Source organism: Arachis ipaensis, chromosome B6 (assembly GCF_059453495.1).
Source record: "Arachis ipaensis isolate K30076 ecotype BB chromosome B6, ASM5945349v1, whole genome shotgun sequence".
NCBI lineage: Eukaryota > Viridiplantae > Streptophyta > Magnoliopsida > Fabales > Fabaceae > Arachis > Arachis ipaensis.
The window spans coordinates 139,417,924-139,443,631 of NC_142441.1; the positions used below are offsets into that span (position 1 = coordinate 139,417,924).

The 25,708-nt window shown below is 36.5% G+C and overlaps 1 protein-coding gene across 1 annotated transcript; it reads right to left on the reverse strand.

The window, feature by feature from the left end:
• Positions 1–104: 104 nt before the first annotated feature.
• Positions 105–2,857, reverse strand: LOC148562933 (CASP-like protein 4A3). Its single transcript, XM_088489385.1, has 3 exons — positions 1,901–2,857; positions 1,156–1,291; positions 105–491 (listed from the first exon to the last, which is right to left on the reverse strand). Exons 1-3 carry the CDS (start codon positions 2,695–2,697, stop codon positions 303–305), a joined length of 1,122 nt encoding a protein of 373 aa, XP_088345511.1. The 5' UTR covers positions 2,698–2,857; the 3' UTR covers positions 105–302.
• Positions 2,858–25,708: the final 22,851 nt, after the last annotated feature.

Here is a 25,708-nt window from a genome sequence, read left to right on the forward strand (position 1 = left end):
TCAATAGTCAATCCTAGTACAAGATTGACATAACTAAAAATTTCCTATTTTTACATAGCAAATCTTCTTTCAGAACATTGGGCACATGCCATTTCCAACTGATATAACAACAATCAACCCACATATTTATATACAATATTGCATAATGTTTGTAAAGCTATCTGAAACTACAAGGATGGAACCTGATGCAAGATTGTTGGGGAAAGGCCACCATAGCAACTAAGAGTTGCATAAACTACCGGAATGTACACATGATAGGATAGGATAACAGGAGACTGTGAAGCAAAGAAAAACTGCATAAACTATCTAAACCTACAAAGGATAGAACCTGATACAAGTGAGGTGAAGGCGAAGGCCACAAAGGCCACGAAGGACAAAACCACAGATGCATTTGCCATGTCCGGGAATTTATCCTTACCCCAATTGGACTCCCAGTCATAAGCTCTAGTGGCAGCCGATGATGATGCCGACATTAGAAGATATGTCAAGATCTGTAATTGAAAACAAGCAATTCCTCAGTTTCTTTATAAGGTAAACTAGATAGCACGCCTTTCCAGATCATGATATGTGAGGCAAAAAAACAGTTAGTGTTTGCACTTTGCAACCAAGTGTTGCAAGTTCAATTATACTAAGTATGGACCATCGGTAGGCAAAAATCTGCTATGGAAATATAGCAGTTAGCGCTGCGGCATATAACATAAGGCATAGCAACCTATATATATAATATTAGGGTGTAAAAGTAATATATTCTACTAAGAAATACTGACATAAAACATGTAGAAGCAGCCTGAAGCTATAATAAATAGAATATATAGAATGATATCTAATAATCGGTTATACACAATAAAAAATAAAATAAAATTTCAACGAAAGTTAAAATCAACACAGTGGAAAAGAGTGTAAGAAGGCATCAAAGATTTTTTCCAAGAGCAGACCCCAAAAATTCTCAACTGGATTTCCCAGCTAGACTCAAGTTTTCCCTGTGGTCCCCTAGTTTATTACTTTTCATCATAAATCACCAGCACCAATCAATACTACAACAATTTTCTGAGTCACCATAATAACCAAAACCCAGAGATGGGGCTACTGTTTGTACAATACTAACTAATGAACTACATAGCCATGAATTAAAACCTCTGAACGTGGGATAAGTACCTGATCCATTACAAAACTGAATAAAGCCCTCAGCTGGTGCTCCACAATGTGCTTTCTTGTGAAAATGTACTTCACTAGATCACATATCTGCAATGCGGAATACATAAACCCAATAGCATTCACTGACAAGCTGTACCTGCAAAAATCATACACTAACTTTTATGTGTATTCAAGCATGACTTGATAAACTAGCATTCACGGAAGAACTTTTGAATTAACCAACCAATTCAAGCATTACTTCATTGGGAAATAATCATATTTGAGCATCTGAAATCCCATAGGGGGCATCGCTTTCCTATAACCGATTTTTCCATACTTGGGAGTCAAATCAAGACCACGGTTAAGGGGAAGGAGTATGTGCCCCCAATCGGGTGACCAACCATGGGTTGGTTCCAATCAATCATGCCATATGTATGCCAAAAATCAGCCACCAAATCAGTTACCCATGTAAAATACATATTAATACAAAATAGGGTTGTTTAATAACACATGCATTTATACACAAGTATATGGTGGTAATTTGGTGGCTGATTTTTGGCGTGCACTTAACATTTTTTGTTCCAGACATTACTGACATCAAGAATCAAAATCCACTCTAAAGCACACTAACAACTTCAATAGCATAACAAAGAACCAATTCATAAAATGGAGAACCAAACCAATAAAAATTCACATAACAGAATATCACAAAAATAAAACTAAAAGCACAGAAAATAATTTTTATTTTAACTACTTTAATATGTACCTGAATTCCTTGTATCTATAGAAAGAGTCCTGTGCCCAGCCCTTTCGCTTATCGGCAGCCAATACTGAGAGAGACATCAAACAGGATGCAAAAGTGGCGATTCGAAGACTCAGCAGAACTTTGCTCCACATCGCTATTTTCTTAGACCTCAACATACTCATCACATCTGGTCTCAACCGCCGATTAGTTCCGCCGCCGCCGCCGCCGCCGCCGTTGCCATTGCCATCACCTGCGGAGGCTTGTTTGACATCATTGACGCCGATGAAACCCTCTTCCGCTCCGGGATCTACCCTGGTGACCACGTTAGGCTCCACCTGGAACCGATGAGCCACCACAACCGGCACCGGCGCCGGCACAGGAGGGAACCTTTGGTCTTCGATTGGAGTGGCTTCGTCGCGGAGGGAGAAGTGGCCATCGGAGATCGAGGATTCCGGCGAGGAAACGGCTGGAGACTTCCTCGGCGGCGACGGCGAAGAGGACACGTGGCCGGTGGAGGAGTGGCCAGAGGAAATCGAAGAGTCGGAGATGGAGTGAAGCGGAGGCGAAGGGGATTTGCGGGTTCGTAGTGAAGAGGAAGGAGGAGAAGGAGAGTGGAAAGTGATGGTTGAAGATGAAGGTTCGGTGAGTGGGTTTTGGTGTTGATTTTCATTGTTATTGTTTTGGTTTTGGTTTGAAACTGAGTCTGATGCTACTACTTCTACTTCTTTTTCCATTGTATTTGATTCTTTTTCTTCTTCTACTTTTTCTGCGACCTCCTTTTTGGCGTCGGGATAGGCTAAGCTTTCTTTTTCGCTCATCGTGTTTGCTAATTTTACCACTCAACTCTTGCCACTCAACAATGGCCACTATAAGAATTTCACTTTTGAGTTCGGAAACGGGCGATGGTAGGTGCTCTGTCTAATTCACAATCACACAGTTTATTATCACGGCCATTACTGTTACTGTTGCTTCCATTTCGATATGTCTACCGTCTACGCGTGTATGGCGACATTCAATTATTTTGTACGGAAAATAATTTATTGGATCATTTATTAATTTAAGAGAATTTAATTTTATTTACTTATATAATTTTATAGGTATATCTAATTACTGCTTTCGTAAACATAATTACTTAATTATATGAATAGTAAAAAAAAAAATTCAAAATAATTAAATTTTTGTGTAAAATGTTTCATATTATTAATAATTAAAATTAAATTAAATTTTAAAAAAAAATATAACCTAATCAAGTTCACGAGTAGGTTAGTATTATTTTACACTTTTTTTTTTAAATTAAAGCTATTCACCTTTTTCTGTCATTTTATGATTAAGGATGAATATGTAATGTGTTACCATTCCTCAATCCTCATTCCTGTCAATTATATTTTAACACATTTTTTTCGATTATTCTCTGTATATAAGCGCTTTTTTTTTCGTACAAATCATTTATATATTTTTTTTAACATAAGAGCTCAACACGAGAAAGTGGAGCAAGAAGCGAATCGATGCAATGACATAAAAAGTAGAAATAATGCTTTCTTAATGTCATCTCCGGCATAACCATCAACAACAAAAAGGATCTAGACTACTCCATTTTCTAACACTGTTTAATGATTTCTAAAATACCTCCTCTGCACTCCCTTCCTTGTTACTAAAAATCCGCCCGTTTCTCTCTAGCCAAATGTTCTAAATAACTGAACAGAAGCATATAAGCCATTTGTGACACTCTACCTTCATGTTAGTAGCACATGTCCAATTCTCGAATTGTTCTTTTAGGGTGCCCGGAATTGTCCACAATCTCCTTAATTCAGATAGCCATTGACACCACACCTGCCAAGTAAACTCACAACCCAGAAACAAGTGATGAATAAGTTCTACTTCTTTATTACACAGAACACACATGTTATCACCTTGTCTGATAATTCCCAATCTAAGTAGTCTTTCTTTAGTATTCACTCTTCCTACCAGAGTAAACCAGGTAAATAACTCCACTCGTGGCGGCACCAAACCTTTCCATAAGGTTCTTATGAAGTTGTAGCTGGTTATGTCCTCCGGAAGAGATTCTGACTGTACTACCTGCACAAAAGAGTTAGTTGAGAATATACCTTCCTTGTCAAATTTCCAAAAAATTCTGTCTGGCTTATCATGTGCCAGCTTTACAGGTCTTAATGTCTCATGCAATTGATCCACTAGGTCCAACTCCTACTGGTATAAGTCTCGCCTCCACTGGAAATTCCAAATCCACTCTAACCCATCCCAGAACCCACAATCCCCTATGACTGATCCTTTTTAGTTTAAAATGGAGAAAAGCCTCGGAAAACTCATCTGTAGCGGACTACTTTGTAGCCAGACATCTTCCCAAAATCGAGTCCTCCTTCCGTCACCCACCTCCATAGACAACCCCGCAATCATCTTATCTTTCACAACATTATCCCTGAACTGTAGCTGACAGATATCCTTCCATGGACTCCCTCTAGTAGGTAATGTTTGAGCTGATAACATCACACTGGGATTCAAATCGTAACAGGAGCACACAACCTTCTTCCATAGTGGACATTCTTCTTTTGAAAAGCGCCACCACCACTTAAATAGTAGTGCAGAGTTTCTAACCACGGCATCACCAATCCCCAGTCCACCCAATTTTTTAGGGGCTTGAACCACCTCCCACTTAACAAGCGCCAGACCATTCCTGCCTTCCTCCTTGCTCCACAGGAATCTCCTCTACAGTGATATCAACTTTTCTGCCACTGCCTTCGGCATCTTATACAGACTCAAGTAGTACACCAGCAAGCTATTTAACACAGATTTAATTAGGACCAGCTTACCCGCCTTATTAAGGACCTTTGCTTTCCACAGGCTAAGCTTCTCCTCCACCTTGTCAATTATCGGTTTCCAGGTCCTGACCAATCTTGGGTTCGCTTCTAGAGAAATACCAATCTTGGGTTCGCTCCTTATTTATATTAACACGCACACATTTTTTGTCGTATCGTTATTGTACGTTCTTCTTTTTTTTGCTGCACGTTTTTTTTCTTTTTCTTCTTTTTTATTATTTTTCTCTCTCATTATCGTCGTCACTAACATCACCTCTTCCTCCTCCTCTTTCTCCTTTTTTCATTAGAATTTCTTCTCCTCCTTCCTTTTCCTCTTTCTCCTTTATCATTAGTTTTCTCATTGTTGAAGATAATGAATAATTCAAGTTCAGATTGTTAATTGAACCAAAACGAAATTTATTATTGTTTTGAATCCAATCAAGTAGCTGATGTATGGTTCGATTCTAGTTAATTTTTTTGTTAGTAGTTTATGATTCTGTATGTGAATAATGTTTCATAGTTGATAGTTTAAATTGAATTTAATATAAAAGTTATGCATTAAAAAATATTTTTCTATATTTGCAGCAAATTTGGGTGTAACACGAAGATATTTGAGTGTATTCTTTAAGAATTTTCGCTGTGTATGTGCTAATAAATTGTGCATAATTCAAAACTCTTCTTCCTCCTCCTCCTCCTCCTCCTCCTCCTCCTCCTCCTCCTTTTCTTCTTGTTTTATCTTCTCAAGTTTCTTCTTATTTTACTCTTTTAACATGAATAAAAATAAAAAAATCAAACAAAGAAGAAGAATAAATACATAATGATACAAAATTATTTGGAAGATGATGAACTTACATTCATTCAACTAAAAGAAAGAAAGAAATAAAGAAAAAAAGAAGAAGAAAAAAATACAGTATTAGAAGAAACATTTTTCTGTATTTGCAGTAAATTTGGGTGTAACACGAAGATATTTGGGTGTAACACGAAGATATTTGGGTGTATTGTTTAAGAATTTTTGGTGTACGTGTGCTGATAAGTTTTGTATAATTCAAAACTTTTCCTCTTCATCCCTCTCATTTTCTACTGCTTCTTCTTTTTTTCATCATCACCATCTTCTTCTTTTTTTCTTATTCATCTTTTCCTTTTTGTTTTACCTTCTGATGAGCGGATATTTTATATGCTTTTTGGGGATAATTTCATATAGTTTTTAGTATGTTTTAGTTAGTTTTTAGTTTATTTTCATTAGTTTTTAGGAAAAATTCATATTTCTGGACTTTACTATGAGTTGTGTGTTTTTCTGTAATTTCAGGTATTTTTCTGGCTGAAATTGAGGGAGCTGAGCAAAAATCTGATTCAGGCTGAAAAAGGACTGCTGATGCTGTTGGATTCTGACCTCCCTGTACTCAAAGTGGATTTTCTGGAGCTACAGAACTCGAAATGGCATGCTTCCAATTGTGTTGGAAAGTAGACATCCAGGGCTTTCCAGAAATATATAATAGTCCATACTTTGCTCAAGGATAGATGACGTAAACTGGCGTTCAACACCAGTTCTCTGCCCAATTATGGCGTCCAGCGCCAGAAAAGGATTAAAAGTTGGAGTTCAACGCCAGAAATGGATCCAAACCTGGCGTTGAACGCCCAAAATGGCTTTATGCACGTGAATTGCTTAAGTCTCAGCCCCAGCACACACCAAGTGGGCCCCAGAAGTGGATCTCTGCACCATCTGTTATGGTTTACTCAATTTCTGTAAACCTAGGCTACTAGTTTAGTATTTAAACAACTTTTAGAGACTTATTTTGTATCTCATGACATTTTAGATCTGAACTTTGTACTCTTTGATGGCATGAGTCTCTAAACTCCATTGTTGGGGGTGAGGAGCTCTGCTGTGTCTCGATGAATTAATGCAAGTATTTCTGTTTTCCACTCAAACACGCTTGTTCCTATCTAAGATGTTCATTCGCGCTTAACTGTGACGAAGGTGATGATCCGTGACACTCATCACCTTCCTCAAACCATGAACGTGTGCCTGACAACCACCTCCGTTCTATATCCGATTGAATGAATATCTCTTAGATTCCCTAATTAGAATCTTCGTGGTATAAGCTAGAACTGATGGCGGCATTCATGAGAATCTGGAAAGTCTAAACCTTGTCTGTGGTATTCCAAGTAGGATTCTGGGATTGGATGGCTGTGACGAACTTCAAACTCACGAGTGCTGGGCGTAGTGACAGACGCAAAAGGATAGCAGATCCTATTCCGGTATGACTGAGAACCTGCAGATGATTAGCCGTGCGGTGACAGCGCACTTGGAATCTTTTCACTGGAAGGATGGATGGTAGCCATTGACAACGGTGATCCACCTACATACAGCTTGCCATAGGAGGACGTGCGTGCGTGAATCAGAAGACAGAGGAAAGCAGAGATTCAGAAGACAAAGCATCTCCAAAACTCCAACATATTCTCCATTACTGCATAACAAGTAACTTCTAATTCATGCTCTCCTGTTTATTCGCAATTCAACTGATAAACATAATTGACTTCCTGACTAAGAATTACAAGATAACCATAGATTGCTTCAAACCAACAATCTCCGTGGGATTCGACCCTTACTCACGTAAGGTATTACTTGGACGACCCAGTGCACTTGCTGGTTAGTGGTACGCGTTGTGAAAAGTGTGATTCACAATTCGTGCACCAAGTTTTTGGTGCCGTTGCCGGGGATTGTTCGTGTTTGGACAACTGACGGTTTATTTTGTTGCTTAGATTAGGAAAAATTTTTCTTGGTTTAGAGTCTCTTATCATTGTTTTTGGTTAAAATTTTAGAATCCTTATTTTCTCTTTCAAAAAAAAATTTCTTTTCGAAAAGTAATTTTTATTGAATTTTTCTTGTTTTTCTTGTGTCGTTTCAAAACATTAGTTTTCAAAAAATTACTTCTTCAAAACAAGTGTTCCATTCATAACTCATTTGGCTAGAGCGTTAGTCTGTGTTCTTGGTAATTGGGTTAGAATCTTTCATATTCTTTTCAAAATCTTCTTTTTCATAAATAATAATTTCTCTATTAAATTTTGTGCCAAACTTTAAGTTTGGTGTTTTCTTGTTGATTTCCCTTTGGTTTTCGAAAATTTTGGTTTGGTTTTCTAAAAAATTTTAAGTTTGGTGTTCTTTCTTCATGTTCTTGGGTTCTTGTGAGTCTTCAAAGTGTTCTTGAGTTTTCCTTGTGACTTGATCTTAAAATTTTTAAGTTTGGTGTTCCTTGGTGTTTTCCCTCCAAAATTTTTGAAAATAAGGAGCATTAGATCTAAAAATTTTAAATCTTGTGCTATCTTATTGTTTTTCTCTTTCCTCTTAAAAATAAAAAAATATCTTTTCTCTCTATTTTAAAAACAAATTTTCGAAATATATTTCTAAAATTTAGATTTTTATTTCAAAATTTAAAACTTTTTTTTCAAAATCATCATATCCTTTTCAAAACTTCCTAACCACTTTCTCTCTCCTCAGTTTTTCGAAAATCTTCACTCAATTTTTATTTATTTTATTTCAATTTACTTCATTTTTGAAATAAATATATAAATAAATAAATAAAAATATTTTTTCTATTTTACATCATCTCCCTTTCTCCATCATGGACCTAAGCGGAAATGAACAGTCCAGGAGGACTCTGGGGTCATATTCTAACCCCTCTACTGCTTCATATGGGAGTAGTATCTGCATACCCTCCATTGGAGTCAGTAGCTTTGAGTTGAATCCTCAGCTCATTATCATGGTGCAGCAAAGTTGCCAGTATTCCGGTCTTCCACAGGAAGAACCTACAAAGTTTCTGGCACAGTTTTTACAAATTGCTGACACAGTACATGATAAAGAAATAGATCAGGACGTCTACAGACTATTACTGTTTCCATTTGCTGTAAAAGATCAAGCTAAGAGATGGTTGAATAACCAACCTAAGGCCAGCATAAGGACATGGAAACAGCTGACAGAAAAATTCCTGAATCAATATTTCCCTCCAAAAAGGATGACACAGCTAAGGCTGGACATCCAAGGCTTTAAACAAGGAGATAATGAATCTCTTTATGATGCCTGGGAGAGATACAGAGAGATGCTACGAAAATGCCCCTCTGAAATGTTTTCAGAGTGGGTTCAGTTAGACATCTTCTACTATGGGCTTGCAGAAGGAGCTCAGATGTCTCTAGATTACTCAGCTGGTGGATCTATCCACATGAGAAAGACAATTGAAGAGGCTCAAGAGCTCATTGATACAGTTGCCAGGAATCAGCATCTGTACCTAAGCAACAACCCTTCCATGAATGAAGAGGTTAAAACAGTAACTGCTGAACTCAGTCCTGTAAAACAAGCTGCTGAATTCAATCAGCAATTGGACTTTCTAACAAAGCAACTAGCTGAATTTAAAGACAGGTTACAAGAGACAAGGATGGCTAATATACATATGGACGAACAGTTTAAGCAAACAAAGCAGCAGCTGTCAAGGCAAATAGCAGAAGAATGCCAAGCAGTTCAACTAAGAAGTGGGAAAACATTAAATACCCCACCTCAAGGCAGCAAAAAGCTAAGAAATGAGCAAACCACCCAAAATTCACCTGAGGACAGTAAGAGCCCAGGGAAAAGTAATTCTGGAACTAAAACACTAGAAAATTAGTGGAAGGCTGGCGCTGAACGCCCAGACCATGCTCATGACTGGCGTTCAACGCCAGAAATAAGGCAGGACTGGCGTTCAACGCCAGAAATGGGCAAGGATCTGGCGTTGAACGCCCAAAATGGGCAAGATCTGGCGCTGAACGCCCAAAATGGGCACAGTTCTGGCGTTCAGACGCCAGGAGAAGACAAGGAGCTGGCGTCCAGTTTCACTCCAGCTTCTAACTCTGGCACTCAATTGCCAGTGAGGGATCAGACACACACAAATGCTGATAACAACCCCTCTAAAAAGGCTTCTTCAACCACTTCTGTAGGCAATAAACCTGCAGCAACTAAGGTTGAAGAATATAAAGCCAAGATACCTTATCCTCAAAAACTCCGGAAAGAGGAGCAGGATAAGCAATTTGCTCGCTTTGCAGATTATCTCAGGACTCTTGAAATAAAGATTCCATTTGCAGAAGCACTTGAGGAAATACCTTCTTATGCCAAGTTCATGAAAGAGATCTTGAGTCATAAAAAGGATTGGAGAGAAACAGAAAGAGTTCTCCTCACTGAAGAATGCAGTGCAGTCATTCTGAAGAGCTTTCCTGAAAAGCTTAAAGACCCTGGGAGTTTTCTGATACCATGCATATTAGAAGGTAATTGCACCAAGACAGCTTTATGCGATCTTGGGGCAAGCATCAACCTAACACCTGCATCCACTATCAGGAAGCTTGGCTTAACTGAAGAAGTTAAACCAACCCGGATATGTCTCCAACTTGCTGATGGTTCCACTAAATACCCATCAGGCGTGATTGAAGACATGATTGTCAGAGTTGGGCCATTCGCCTTTCCCACTGACTTTGTTGTGCTGGAAATGGAGGAGCACAAGAGTGCTACTCTCATTCTAGGAAGACCCTTCCTAGCAACTAGACGATCCCTCATTGACGTCCAACAGGGGGAGATAACCCTGAGAGTCAATGATGATGAATTCAAGTTGAACGCTGTCAAAGCCATGCAGCATCCAGACACATCAAAAGACTGCATGAAAGTTGATCTTATTGACTCTTTGGTAGAAGAGATCAACATGGCTGAGAGTCTTGAATCAGAGTTGGAAAATATCTTTAAAGATGTTCAGCCTGATTTAGAGGATTCAGAGGACATGAAAAAGCCTCTGAAATTTCTTCTGGAAGAGGAAAAACCTCCTAAACCCGAGCTCAAGCCATTACCACCATCCTTGAAATATGCGTTTCTGGGAGAAGGTGACACTTTTCCAGTGATCATAAGCTCTGCTTTAAATTCACAGGAAGAGGAGGCACTTATTCAAGTGCTAAGGACACACAAGACAGCTCTTGGGTGGTCCATAGGTGACCTTAAGGGCATAAGCCCAGCTAGATGCATGCACAAAATCTTATTGGAGGATAATGCCAAACCAGTGGTTCAACCACAGAGGCGGCTAAATCCAGCCATGAAAGAAGTGGTGCAGAAAGAGGTCACCAAATTACTAGAGGCTGGGATTATTTATCCTATTTCTGATAGCCCCTGGGTGAGCCCTGTCCAAGTCGTCCCAAAAAAGGGAGGCATGACAGTGATTCATAATGAAAAAAATGAACTGGTTCCTACAAGAACAGTTACAGGGTGGCGCATGTGTATTGACTACAGAAGGCTCAATACAGCCACCAGAAAGGATCATTTTCCTTTACCATTCATAAACCAGATGCTAGAAAGACTAGCAGGTCATGATTATTACTGCTTTTTGGATGGCTACTCAGGCTAGAACCAGATCGCAGTAGATCCCCAGGATCAAGAGAAAACAGCATTCACATGTCCATCTGGAGTGTTTGCTTATAGAAGGATGCCATTTGGGCTATGTAATGCGCCTGCAACCTTCCAGAGATGCATGCTCTCTATTTTCTCTGATATGGTGGAAAAATTTCTGGAAGTCTTCATGGATGACTTCTCAGTATATGGAGACTCATTCAGCTCCTGTCTTGATCACCTGAAACTTGTTCTGAAAAGATGCCAAGAGACCAACCTAGTTTTAAACTGGGAAAAATGTCACTTCATGGTGACTGAGGGGATTGTCCTTGGGCATAAAATCTCAAACAAGGGAATAGAGGTAGATCAAGCAAAAATAGAGGTAATTGAAAAATTACCACCACCTGCCAATGTTAAGGCAATCAGAAGCTTTCTGGGGCATGCAGGATTCTATAGGAGGTTTATAAAGGATTTTTCAAAAATCGCAAAACCTCTGAGCAATCTGCTAGCTGCTGACACGCCATTTGTGTTTGACATAGAGTGCATGCAGGCGTTTGAAACGCTGAAAGCTAAGCTGGTCACAGCACCAGTCATTTCTGCACCAGACTAGACGTTACCATTTGAGCTAATGTGTGATGCCAGTGATCACGCCATTGGTGCAGTATTGGGACAGAGGCATAACAAGCTTCTGCATGTCATTTATTATGCTAGTCGCATTTTAAATGATGCTCAGAAAAATTACACAACCACAGAAAAAGAATTACTTGCAGTGGTTTACGCCATTGACAAGTTCAGATCATACTTAGTAGGATCAAAAGTGATTGTGTATACTGATCATGCTGCTCTTAAATATCTACTCACAAAGCAGGATTCAAAACCCAGGCTCATCAGATGGGTGTTGCTTCTGCAAGAGTTTGATATAGAAATAAGAGACAGAAAAGGGACAGAGAACCAAGTGGCTGATCATTTGTCCCGGATAGAGCCAGTAGAAGGGACGCCCCTCCCCTCTCTTGAGATCTCTGAGACTTTTCCGGATGAGCATTTATTTGCCATTCAGGAAACACCATGGTTTGCCGATATTGCAAACTATAAAGCTGCAAGGTTCATACCCAAGGAGTACAACAGGATACAAAAGAAGAAATTAATTACTGATGCAAAGTACTACTTGTGGGATGAACCCTATCTCTTTAAGAGATGTGCAGACGGAATAATCCGTAGGTGTGTGCCTAGAGAAGAAGCACAGAGGATCCTATGGCATTGCCATGGATCACAATATGGAGGCCATTTCGGAGGTGAGTGAACAGCCACCAAGGTCCTCCAATGTGGCTTCTATTGGCCCACACTCTATAAAGATTCTCGAGAGTTTGTACGTAACTGTGACAGTTGCCAAAGAGCTGGCAATCTACCTCATGGTTACGCCATGCCTCAACAAGGAATCTTGGAGATTGAGTTGTTTGACGTATGGGGAATTGACTTCATGGGACCTTTCCCACCATCATACTCAAACACTTATATTCTGGTGGCAGTTGATTATGTATCAAAATGGATTGAGGCCATTACCACACCCACCAATGATACTAAGACAGTGTTGAAGTTCTTCCAAAAACATATCTTTAGCAGATTTGGTGTCCCTAGAGTACTAATCAGTGATGGGGCACTCACTTCTGCAATAAACAGCTTTACTCTGCCATGGTTCGGTATGGAATTCGCCACAAGGTGGCTACTCCATATCATCCACAAACTAATGGGCAAGCTGAGGTCTCTAACAGAGAATTAAAGAGAATCCTAGAACGGACAGTAAATACCCGTAGAAAGGATTGGGCACGGAGCTTGGATGATGCTCTGTGGGCTTACAGAACAGCATTCAAGACCCCTATAGGGACCTCTCCATACCAACTGGTGTATGGTAAGGCATGTCACCTGCCCGTGGAACTGGAACATAAGGCCTACTGGGTAACCAGATTCCTAAACTTTGATGCCAAATTAGCAGGAGAAAAAAGATTGCTCCAGCTAAATGAGCTAGAGGAGTTCATATTCACAGCTTTCGAAAATGCCAAGCTTTATAAAGAGAAATAAAAAAAGTGGCATGACAGAAAGCTGTCATCTAGAATCTTTGAATCAGGACAGAAGGTTCTGCTGTTCAACTCTAGACTCAGGCTATTCCCCGGGAAATTGAAATCCCGGTGGAGGGGACCATACGTGATTACAAGCGTATCACCATATGGTTATGTAGAGCTTCAAGATATTGACTCTGACAAGAAGTTCATTGTTAATGGACAGAGAATCAAGCACTATCTTGAAGGCAATGTTGAGCAAGAGTGCTCAAGGTTAAAGCTAGATTAAAAGCTCAGCAAGGTCCAGCTAAGGACATTAAAGAAGCGCTTGTTGGGAGGCAACCCAATTTTTATTTATTTTCATGGTTTTTCATGTTTTATTAGGTTCATGATCATGTGGAGTCACAAAATAAATATTAAAAATTGAAAACGGAATCAAAAACAGCAGAAGAAAAATCACACCCTGGAGGAAGCACCTGTCTGGCGTTCAACGCCAGAACAGAGCATGGTTCTGGCGCTGAACGCCCAAAATGGGCAACATCCTGGCGCTGAACGCCCAGAACAAGCATGGTTCTGGCGTTCAACGCCAGAAATGGCTAGTAAATGGGCGTTGAACGCCCAAAATGGGCACCAACCTGGCGCTGAACGCCCAGAGTTGTGTGCAAGGGCATTTTGCATGCCTAAATTGGTGCAGGGATGTAAATGCCTTGACACCTCAAGATCTGTGGACCTCACAGGATCATTTCAAGATCTATTCCTTCTATTCCTTCTTCTTTTGCTCGAGAGCGAGCAACATTCTAAGTTTGGGGTGGTAAAACAATTATGTGAAGGATCTATAGCTCAATGGTAGAACATGTGGCTGCAAATCAAGAGATCCTTGAGATACCTCAGGGGATGCACTTCCCTCCACATAATTATTGGAAGCAACTGAGGATAGAAATACCAAAAATCACTAGGAATCAAGCCACAAAGGCAAGGAAGAAACATAAAAGAGCTCAAGAACATCATTGGTTCCTCAAGAAGGAAATGCCATCATCACTAAGGTGGACTTGTTCCTTGTTCTTACTTTCTCTGTTTTTTGTTTTCTCTATGTTAAGTGCTTATCTATGTTTGTGTCTTCATTACATGATCATTAGTAGTAATTAGTGTCTATTTTGATTTTATCCCCAATTAGGTTATAGTCTATTTTTCTCATCATCAGCAAACATGAATAAAATAGTAGATCTTTTGAATAAGAGGCAATAAAATTTCGAGTTTTTAATAAGAAAAATTCTAATTAGTAACATGTGGTGGCAATGCTTTCTGTCTTCTGAATGAATGCTTGAACAGTGCATATGTCTTTTGAATTTGTTGTTTAAGACTGTTAAATATGTTGGCTCTTGAAAGAATGATGAACATGAGACATGTTATTGATAATCTGAAAAATCATAAAAATGATTCTTGAAGCAAGAAAAAGCAGCAAAGAACAAAACTTGCAGAAAAAAAAAATATATATATATATATATATATATATATATATATATATATAATAAAATAGGCGAAATAAATAGAAAGAAAAAGAAAAAGCAAGCAAAAAAAGCCAAAAGCTCTTAAAACCAAGAGGCAAGAGCAAAAAGCCAATAACCCTTAAAAGCAAAAGGCAAGGGCAAATAAAAAGGATCCCAAGGCTTTGAGCATCAGTGGATAGGAGGGCCTAAAGGAATAAAATCCTGGTCTAAGCGGCTAAACCAAGCTATCCCTAACCATGTGCTTGTGGTGTGTAGATGTCAAGTGAGAACTTGAGACTGAGCAGTTAAAGTCAAGGTCCAAAGCAAAAAAGAAGAGTGTGCTTAAGAACCCTGGACACCTCTAATTGGGGGCTTTAGCAAAGCTGAGCCACAATCTGAAAAGGTTCACCCAATTATGTGTCTGTGGCATTTATGTATCCGGTGGTAATACTGGAAAACAAAGTGCTTAGGGCCACGGCCAAGACTCACGAAATAGCTGTGTTCAAGAATCATCATACTAAAATAGGAGAATCAATAACACTATCTGAATTCTAAGTTCTTATAGATGCCAATCACTCTGAGCTTCAATGGATAAAGTAAGATGCCAAAACTGTTCGGAAGCAAAAAGCTACTAGTCGCGCTCATCTAATTGGAATCTGAGCTTCACTCAAAAACTCTGAGATATTATTGCTTCTCAACCCATTAGTCTCCTATTTTATTTGTCTAGTTGCTTGAGGACAAGCAACAGTTTAAGTTTGGTGTTGTGATGAGCGGATATTTTATACGCTTTTTGGGGATAATTTCATATAGTTTTTAGTATGTTTTAGTTAGTTTTAGTTTATTTTCATTAGTTTTTAGGAAAAATTCATATTTCTGGACTTTACTATAAGTTGTGTGTTTTTCTATAATTTCAGGTATTTTTCTGGCTGAAATTGAAGGAGCTGAGCAAAAATCTTATTCAGGCTGAAAAAGGACTGCTGATGCTGTTGGATTCTGACCTCCCTGCACTCAAAGTGGATTTTCTGGAGCTACAAAACTCGAAATGGCGTGCTTTCAATTGTGTTGAAAAGTATACATCCAGGGCTTTCCAGCAATATATAATAGTCCATACTTTGCTCAAGGATAGACGACGTAAATGGGCGTTCAACGCCAGTTCTCTGCCCAATTCTGGCGTCCAGCGCCAGAAAAGGATTAAAAGTTGGAGTTCAACGCCAGAAATGGATCCAAACCTGGCGTTGAACGCCCAAAATGGCTTTATGCACATGAATTGCTTAAGTCTCAGCCCCAGCACACACCAAGTGGGCCCCAGAAGTGGATCTCTGCACCATCTGTTATGGTTTACTCAATTTCTGTAAACCTAGGCTACTAGTTTAGTATTTAAACAACTTTTAGAGACTTATTTTGTATCTCATGACATTTTAGATCTGAACTTTGTACTCTTTGACGGCATGAGTCTCTAAACTCCATTGTTGGGGGTGAGGAGCTCTGCTGTGTCTCGATGAATTAATGCAAGTATTTCTGTTTTCCACTCAAACACGCTTGTTCCTATCTAAGATATTCATTCGCGCTTAACTGTGACGAAGGTGATGATCCGTGACACTCATCACCTTCCTCAAACCATGAACGTGTGCCTGACAACCACCTCCGTTCTATATCCGATTGAATGAATATCTCTTAGATTCCCTAATCAGAATCTTCGTGGTATAAGCTAGAACTGATGGCGGCATTCATGAGAATCTGGAAAGTCTAAACCTTGTCTGTGGTATTCCGAGTATGATTCTGGGATTGGATGGCTGTGACGAACTTCAAACTCACGAGTGCTGGGCGTAGTGACAGACGCAAAAGGATAGCAGATCCTATTCCGGTATGACTGAGAACCTGCAGATGATTAGCCGTGCGGTGACAGCGCACTTGGAATCTTTTCACTGGAAGGATGGATGGTAGCCATTGACAACGGTGATCCACCTACACACAGCTTGCCATAGGAGGACGTGCGTGCGTGAATCAGAAGACAGAGGAAAGCAGAGATTCAGAAGACAAAGCATCTCCAAAACTCCAACATATTCTCCATTACTGCATAACAAGTAACTTTTAATTCATGCTCTCCTGTTTATTCGCAATTCAACTGATAAACATAATTGACTTCCTGACTAAGAATTACAAGATAACCATAGATTGCTTCAAACCAACAATCTCCGTGGGATTCGACCCTTACTCACGTAAGGTATTACTTGGACGACCCAGTGCACTTGCTGGTTAGTGGTACGCGTTGTGAAAAGTGTGATTCACAATTCGTGCACCACCTTCTCAAGTTTCTTTTTGTTTTACTCTCTCACCAACACCACTTCCTCTTCTTCTTCTCCTTCCTCCTTCTTTTTTCAGTGGAATTTCTTCTCCTCCCTCCTTTTCCTCCTTCTCCTCCATTATCAGTTATCTCGTTGTTGAAGATAATGAATAATTCAAGTTCAGATTGTCAATTGAACCAGAACAAAATTGATTATTTTGAATCTAATTAAGTGGCTGAGGTGTGGTTCGATTTTAGTTAACGTTTTCGTTAGTAGTTTATGATTCTGTAAGTGAATAATATTATTTTTGTTTGTGAAAATTGTTGTTCATCGTTGATGGTTTGAATTGAATGTAATGTAAAAGTTTTGCATTAAAGAAAATATTTTTCTGTATTTGGGTGTAACACCAAGATATTTGGGTATATTGTTTAAGAATTTTTAGTGTATGTGTGCTGATAAGTTTCGCATAATTCAAAACTCTTCTTCTCCCTCCTCTTCATCTTCTGCTGCTTCTTCTTCTTCTTTTTCATCATCATCATTATCATTTTCTTTTTTTTCTCATTCATCTTTTTTTTCTTGTTCATCTTTTTTTTCTTGTTTTATCTTCTCAAGTTTCTTCTTGTTTTACTCTTTTAACAAGAATAAAAACAAAAAAATCAAACAAAGAAGAAGAAAAAAAATACATAATGGTACAAAATTACTTGGAAGAGGATGAACTTACATTCGTTCAACTAAAAGAAAGAAAGAAATAAGAAAAAAAGAACAAAAAAAATGCAACATTAAAAGAAATATTTTTTCTGTATTTGCAGCAAATTTGAGTGTAACACGAAGATATTTGATTGTATTTTTTAAGAATTTTCGGTGCATGTGTGTTGATAAGTTCTGCATAATTCAAAACTCTTCCTCTTCCTCCTTCTCATTTTTTGCTACTTCTTCTTCTTCATTTTCTTATTTCATATTCTCATAATTCTTATTGGGAAAAAAATATCAAACAAAAAATAAAAAAAATACATAATGTTACAAAATCAATGGAAAGAGAAGGGAAAAAAATACAGCAACAACAACAGTAATAAAAGAACGATGATGAAGATGAAACACGTGAAGAAAAAAGAGGAGAAACACAAAGAAGAAGGAGAAGAAGAAGGAAGAGGAGGAAGAACGCGAAGCGCGCTATGAAAACCGTTGAGTAGCGCGCATGACACGCTCTTATGGGTGAGCGTCATTTTTGTTGGGTTTGGCCCAACTTGTATGACAACTAAAATAACTTGTATGTGTAGCACTTCTCAAATTGGTCTCATCTATACTTACCTAATTTCATAGAGGTCACGACGACAGCAGTTCAACCCTTCTTATCTAGATAAGTAACTAACTCCTAAAATATCTCTTATTTATTTAAAAAAGAGATCTCAATATTTTTTCTAAAAAAAAAAGAAACAGTCATCAATGATGAATCTAAAAAATTTTGATAATGGAAGTAAAATATATATAATATAATAATAATTTTGTGATGACTCTAAAAAATTTTAATAATGGAAGCAAAATATATATAATATAATAATAATTTTTATAATAAAAATATTATGTATAAATAAAAATTATTTATCAAATTATCTATTAATCATTATATATTTGTATATAAATATATATATATATATATATATATATATATATATATATTGTTTAACTTATTTTCAATATATATTTTATATTTTAATATATATTCTATATGAATGGTATTTTTTATATACATATAGCATGATTATTGTTATAATTATATTTTGTTATTGTAAAATATAATTAATCTTCAAAATATCTAATTTACAAATTAAAACACTAAAATAGTAATTTAAATAAGGTGATCCAAGAAATCTAACTGGGCTAGATTAGTGGCTCAAGCCAAAGAGTGGTCCAAAATGAAGTGAAACAGGGTGCTGCAGCTCATATAGTAGATGATGATGAGTCTATATCTACCCCTTATATCTACCGAATTTTAAAAAAACTATTATAAATAGAAGCCTTCGTAATGGACAAAGTAATGACAACAAAGTCCAGAAGAATAGGGTGGATATATTCTAAAACCATAGATAGAGAAAACAGAAAGTGCATATCAGCGAGACCTATAAGAAGATTGAGAGCGGATATCATAGCTAATAAACATGTGAAAGATAAGAGAACAAAGACGAATAGCTCTAGAAACAAGAAGAGATCCGTAAAAGAAAAATCAGCAAAAAGAGAAGATACACGAGTGCTCATCAGAAAAAAAAGAGGCTAGTTTGGTGCGAGACCTTAGTAGAGAAGATGAGGAGGTAAAGTCTGAAGATAAAGTTATCAAAACTTGGAGAATGGGTACTCAATTGAAGTTGACCTATAGGCTATAGCGATGATGAAGCAGCAATAGCGTATCTTAGAAAGGAACTAGCTGAAACTAAGAAGGCAGATGAGATTTCCATCAGAACAAGAGTAAGAAGGAGACGAACGACGAATGCAAGCAGTAAATGTGGCATCTTTTAAGGGCTTTTCTTTCATATAAAGAGGAGAGATCTTACATAGTAAAATATTTTGTAGGTGATATCAGATTGCTTGGTTGGTGTTTTTGTGGTGTTTTGCTTAGGTATGGCGGCTAATAAGAGTGTGGAAATTTTTAGTGATTTGTATTTAGGGTTATTTGTGTGTTTGATTGTTTGTTGTTTTTTGAATTTGAGGAGTTGTGAACTTCTATTTGTCATCTTATTAGCACAGAATGCTAACCTTTTCTCCCTGTTCGGGTTGAGAGTCATATCAACCATCGAAAAAAATATTAATAACATATAATTTAGAATTTTATTTTTTAGATTTCATTTTTTAAAAAAATTGAGTAATCATATAATTAGAAGCTAATTCTTACTAATATTTATAGTTAAAAATTTTTTTCAATTAATGCAGTTGTTATGGAAAAAACTAAAGCTAATGTCAAAAGAAGATAAATAATACTCTTTCGAGTTGATTTCTAAAAAAACATCAATCTCATTTAAATTGAGAATTGATCACTCTAATATACATCTAATATAAAATTTTTAAATTGACTATTAAGTATCAAAAATTGAGTAAATTTATTGTGGAGTCAAATTCAATAATTTAATGGGGCAAATGAATATTATTATCATATACTACTAAAAAATTTTTAAATTGTAGTGGGAGCGCTTGCCCCGACAACAACCCACATGAATCCGTCCCTGACGGTCATCCACCATCAAAGATGGAACTACTTTAAAAGGTGGTTATCTACTCTATTATAAATACACTAACTACCTCAGGTATTAAGAACCTAATTTACTAAAAACCTGTTTAAATCCTTGCTAATTTAAGTATCAGAGTCCCTTGCAGGTACCACCCCCAATCTCCTTATGAGGAACTCGAACGGAAGCACCCTAACACCAGTGAAAATCAGACATTGCATTAAAAGAAGTCTGGACCTCACGTTCAGCCTAAAAAATAACCCCATTTTAGGTAATCCATAGAACAATACCTAAGCATTATTCAAATTTTAATCTCTCTTCTCGAGTATATTTAGTCATTTCAAATACATTAAAGTACCAAATCTGGTATACTAGATTTTCTTTCTTTCCAAGGCCATAAGAAGTTCATCTAAAAATTGATCTTATAAAGATTATATTTTAAGTATGACATGTTGTATTTACTTCCTCAGTCCAAAATATTTTTGGCATATCACTTTTTAGAAGCATTGTTCTTCTTATTTTTTACAAGCTTATTTTCTTCTATTCAACAACTTTATTTGTTGAGGTGTTCCAAAAACTTAAAAGGTTAGAAAATTTTGCAAAATATTTCAAAATATAAATTTACAAACTCACCATTATAATTAAATCTTAGGATTAAAATTGTAAGTTCTTTTTCATTATGAAATTTGTAGCAAATTCAATAAATTAAAAAAAAAACATTATCTTTTGAAAATTAAAAAAATAATTCACGTATATCTACATTAATCATCAACAATCACAAAGCCATGTCTTCTACCACTTAGACTTGCAATATTGGTTGGACCAAACTAATTAAGATGTAATAATTCAAGAGATTTTGGTGTAGACATTGTATGTTGTTACGGATCGGACCTACGGATTTCGCATCCGGCATAACCTCTGAACCCGGTTATCCGGGTCCGACCCACATCATCCTTCTAGAACGTCTGAAACCGACCTATTAAAACTCCTAACCAACTTTTGAATTCAAACGTCTTCTTTATCTTAGCCAAACAAGATAAGATAAGGTAACTATCATCGTCTATAAATAGAGGATCCATGTCCCTCCAGGTATTCATTCATTCCTCATACCTTTTACCTCTCAGTTCCATTCTGACTTGAGCGTCGGAGTGTCTTTGCAAGTACTACCCCCCATTACTCCGGCCAAGTAATCTGGCATTTGCCTCGACCGCAAGTTCCCAATCCATCACTCAACCCGTACCGGAGACATCCAGTACATATGTATACTTTTGCAGTACATTCTTACTTTAAACCTTTCCAAACTAAAATGACTCACATCACAATTAATATAAGAAATTATTAGATATTATTATTTTAAACTTTCTCATGATATGCGTGACTAAAATTAATTACCACGGATCTAAAAACTTTAGATATTCTTAAAATTTTTTCAAGTATTAAAATGACTTTGATCTATCAAATGATCTAAAAAACTTAGATATTCTTGCTTCAATCCTTCTTAATTTAAACTTGATCACTAAGGGATCAGATTACAAAGAGTAACAAGTATTATAATTTCTAAGATCCTTGTTCCATGATATATCAAGTGCACAAACTAACTCAGATTATGTTTGTAAATATAATGTATGGTAAAATAAATAAATCCTAGATACAAACCATTTATATTAATGCTTCTAAGATGTGAATGTGAAGTAGGAGTAAATATGGACAAAGTAATATCCGCAGATCCAGAATATAAATCCATATCCGATCTGTAAATCGTGGATATTATCCGATTCACAGGATCATAAAAAATTATATATATATATATAAAATCAAAATCCTAATCCCTATTCTCTTCCCCCCCCCCCGGCCCTTTGGATGCGGCCCCCAACTCACCTCACTCTCTCTAAACTCTTCTCTCCTCACCGGCCCTTTATTTTATCATTTGACCTTGTCACCACGCCGGAGGCTGTTGACTCATCTCACCTCCTCAATGGTTTTCTGCGCTGCAAGATGTCTTAAATTGCCCAATCCTCTCTTCCTTAGCCACATTGTGAAGATTGTGTAATGAAAAAATAATAAGAGAATTTGAATGTAAATGGGTATCAATTAATTTTGGTCCAGATTATTTATTGCTCAAAAATTTCCTTAACTTATATTTATAGTATTTCTTGAAAAAGTAGTGTTGAAAACCCCTTTTTTTTTTAAATTAGAGTGATTCTTTAAAATGCATAAAAAGTACAAGTATTTTTTTTCTTAATACAATACTTTTAGCTAATTTGATAATATTTTTTATACAGTAGTGAAGTGAGAAAAAAATTTAAAAATTGAAAAAAATTTGTCTATATCTAAAAATCTGTGTTCCATTTTTTAATGTTTGTGTACTCCTGTGTCTATTAAAAATTTGTATCTCAGTAAACAAACAGTAAATATGTATTACTGTATCCATGTTTTAGTATCTATGTCTCTCAAACCAAACACTATCTTACTTTCAAGGTCCAAAATTCAGGCTTTTGTAGCTTTTAAGATAGCTTTCGAATTCATATTCAAGTTTTAAGGTGTTTCCGCATTAAATATGTCAATTTCAAGTTTCAATCATTTCATTTACAATAAGGTTGTGTTTGTTTGCAGGTACGGGACACTAAAACAGAGATACTGAGACACAAAATCGTGTTTGGCAAATGAGGCATGGTCAGAGACATTAAATTTGTAAAACCCAAAGTGGTTCCTAAGATTGGCGAATTGTATTCAAAAGGTCTCTGAAATCGCAATGATACTATTTTAGTCTCTGAAATTTGGAAAAATATACCACGTTAGTCCATTCTTATTTTCTATCAATTGATTGTTGAAGGTTTCGAGTGAGTTGAGAAGGGGGTGAATCAAGAAACCGCTTTTAGATTTGAATAAGTAAGTTATGCAAAAATCTGGTTTTATGAGAGTATTTATGGTTTTGTCTCGTAAGTATAGAACAGAATTGAAACAGTGAAGAAAAGAGAGAAGGAGAAGAATGATGCCTCGATATATCCTGGTTCGGCCACGATGACCTACGTCTAGTCTCCATCACAACAATGGTAGAATTTTCACTATAATCAAGATAGATTAGAATCACCAATTTTAAGAGACTCACACTCTTGTAAACCACCTAAGCTATTTCAAGCTTAGTAAAACACCTAGGTGCTAAAACACCTAGTACACTTTCGAATACAAACACTCAAACAATGATTGAATTTTGGCTTTTGTATGAACTTCTCTAGCTCTTTATCTTTTTTATCTTTCAAATTGATCTTAATTCTAGACACGAGAGAACAAGAACACACTCAATATGACAAAGGAATGGGCTTGTTATCAAATCAGATTTTACTTCCAATGGTTGCCTTCTTCTTTATCTTCGTTCTTCTTATATAGAGGTTGATATACTCTTCTTCAAGGTTGATATAATTTTCTTTTTCACAAAACTAGTCATTGCACTAATTATGCTTATGGCTATTGGTATTAAGGAGAAGACCTTTCCTTCTTTATTCCTCAAGTTCAAATGCAGCAGCTCTTTATGAATATGATATGATTTTGAAGTGCATTACTTCTTGTCTTGATTGTGCATATTCTTTCCTAACTTGGCCTGATATCATCTTTGGTTGATTCCTATAATACTCATCATAATGGTTAGTTATAATAGAAAATAGTTGTTTATGTTTGTCATCATAAGGTATCAAATTAATTCTTGACTTAATAATCTCTCCTTTGATGACAAACATGATTAAACTTTTAGACTAAAGACACTTTCCTGAATTTCAGCAAGCTCTCCCACTTTATAAGCATCCTCCAATAAAGAGATGGTCCATATGATAGTAAGGTATAAACTACATATACTAAATAATAGTTTAATCTTTACTTTCTCCCATTTTTGTTATTAATAAGGAAAATAAATAGAGGTTCAAACATTAGCAGTAGCAGCGGAACGACCTGTGGAAGACTAGAGGCATTAATAACTGATGCAAGAATAAGAACTTCATAAAAAAAAGATATTGAAATAGATTTGAAAAGAAATGTTAGGAAAAAATTTTCAAAATAAATAAGATAATTAATGCTGAAAATACTTTGACTAAAATCTGTTTTAATATAGTAAGAAAAGGTTTTCGAAATAAATGCAGAGGTTACATAATCATTCAAATGAACTTATTCATCATTTGTCCAGAAAATCTTGTCTCGACCTGAGAGAAAAAAATCTTGTCTCGACCTGAGAGAAAAAAATTCGAAAAATCTCATCAATTCAATTAAAAAAAAAAAAGATCAGCAGTATTACAGAAACTGGTTACACCTTAGTTGCAATGCCTTGTCCAGCAACTCCTTTTTGGATGCATGTAAGAAAAACCTACAATACTTTCAAAAATTTTTAAGTATCCAAACTAGTTTAAATCTTTTGATGTTAATTCTTCTTCGTTATTCCATTCACTATCCTCTTTTGGAATAACATTTTCTTTCTCATCGAGTTTCGTAGGAATATTTAGTCCATTGAGAATGATTTTTCAGTTGTAATCAATGAATTGCACGAAGATTCTCATCCTTTCTTTCCAATAGGTATAGTTAGTACCATTAAAGAATAGCAGTCTATTGTTGGATTATTGTCTTTCTATTGGAGTGAACGCAACAATATTGTTTGTGATGGATTGTTAACTCCAAGCTATGAAGCTTGCCCTTTGAGCCTAAGCTATGATGCCAATTGAAAGTTCCAAGTGAGTTAAGAAGGGAGTTGAATCAAAGAATCACTTTTAAACTTGAATAAACAAGTTATGAAGAAATCTGGTTTTATAAGTTATGAAGAAATCTGGTTTTATAAGATTATTTTTGGTTTTGTCTCGTAAATACAAAAGATAATTGAAACAGTGAAAAAAATAGAGAAGGAGAAAAGTGACACTTCGATATATCCTAGTTCGGCCACAATGACCTACATCCATTCTCTACCATAATAATGGTATAATTTTCACTATAATCAAGATAAATTACAATCACCAATTCTAAGAGACTCACACTCTTGTAAACTACCTAAACTATATCAAGCTTATTAAAACACCTAGATGCTAACCCAACCTAGTTGAAGGGAACCAAGTGTACTCTAACCAGCACACTTTCGAATACAAACACTCAAACAATGATTGAATTTTGGCTTTTGTATGAACTCTTCTCTTTGCCTTTTTTATCTTTCAAATTGATCTTAATTCTAGACACAAGAGAATAATAAAACACTCAATATGACAAAGGAATAGGCTTGTGTATCAAATCAGATTTTATTTCCAATGATTACCTTCTTTCTTGTCTTTGTTCTTCTTATATAGAGATTGAAATACTCTTTTTCAAAGTTGATATAATTTTTTTTCACAAAACTAGCCATCGTACCAATTGTGTTTGTCATGATAAGGTACCAAATCAATTCTTGACTCAACAAGTGTGTTGGTCGAAAATAATTTATTTCGAAGAAGGGAGTTATTCGAGAGTCAGTAGGTTGATCGATGAAGTAAACTAAAGACCTTAAGATCCGAAAATTGTTTTTAGACGTTATATTGTCAAGCGAAAGGAATGGGAACAGTTACGCATGTTTTCATAAACGTGGGAGTTA

Coding starts and splice junctions, on each gene's coding strand:
- LOC148562933 (XM_088489385.1), bottom strand. CDS start 2,697: ATGAGCGAAAAAGAAAGCTTAGCCTATCCCGACGCCAAAAAGGAGGTC. Junction 1,292..1,900: donor TATAGATACAAGGAATTCAG/GTACATATTAAA, acceptor TGATTTTTGCAG/GTACAGCTTGTCAGTGAATG. Junction 492..1,155: donor TCAGTTTTGTAATGGATCAG/GTACTTATCCCA, acceptor TTTCAATTACAG/ATCTTGACATATCTTCTAAT.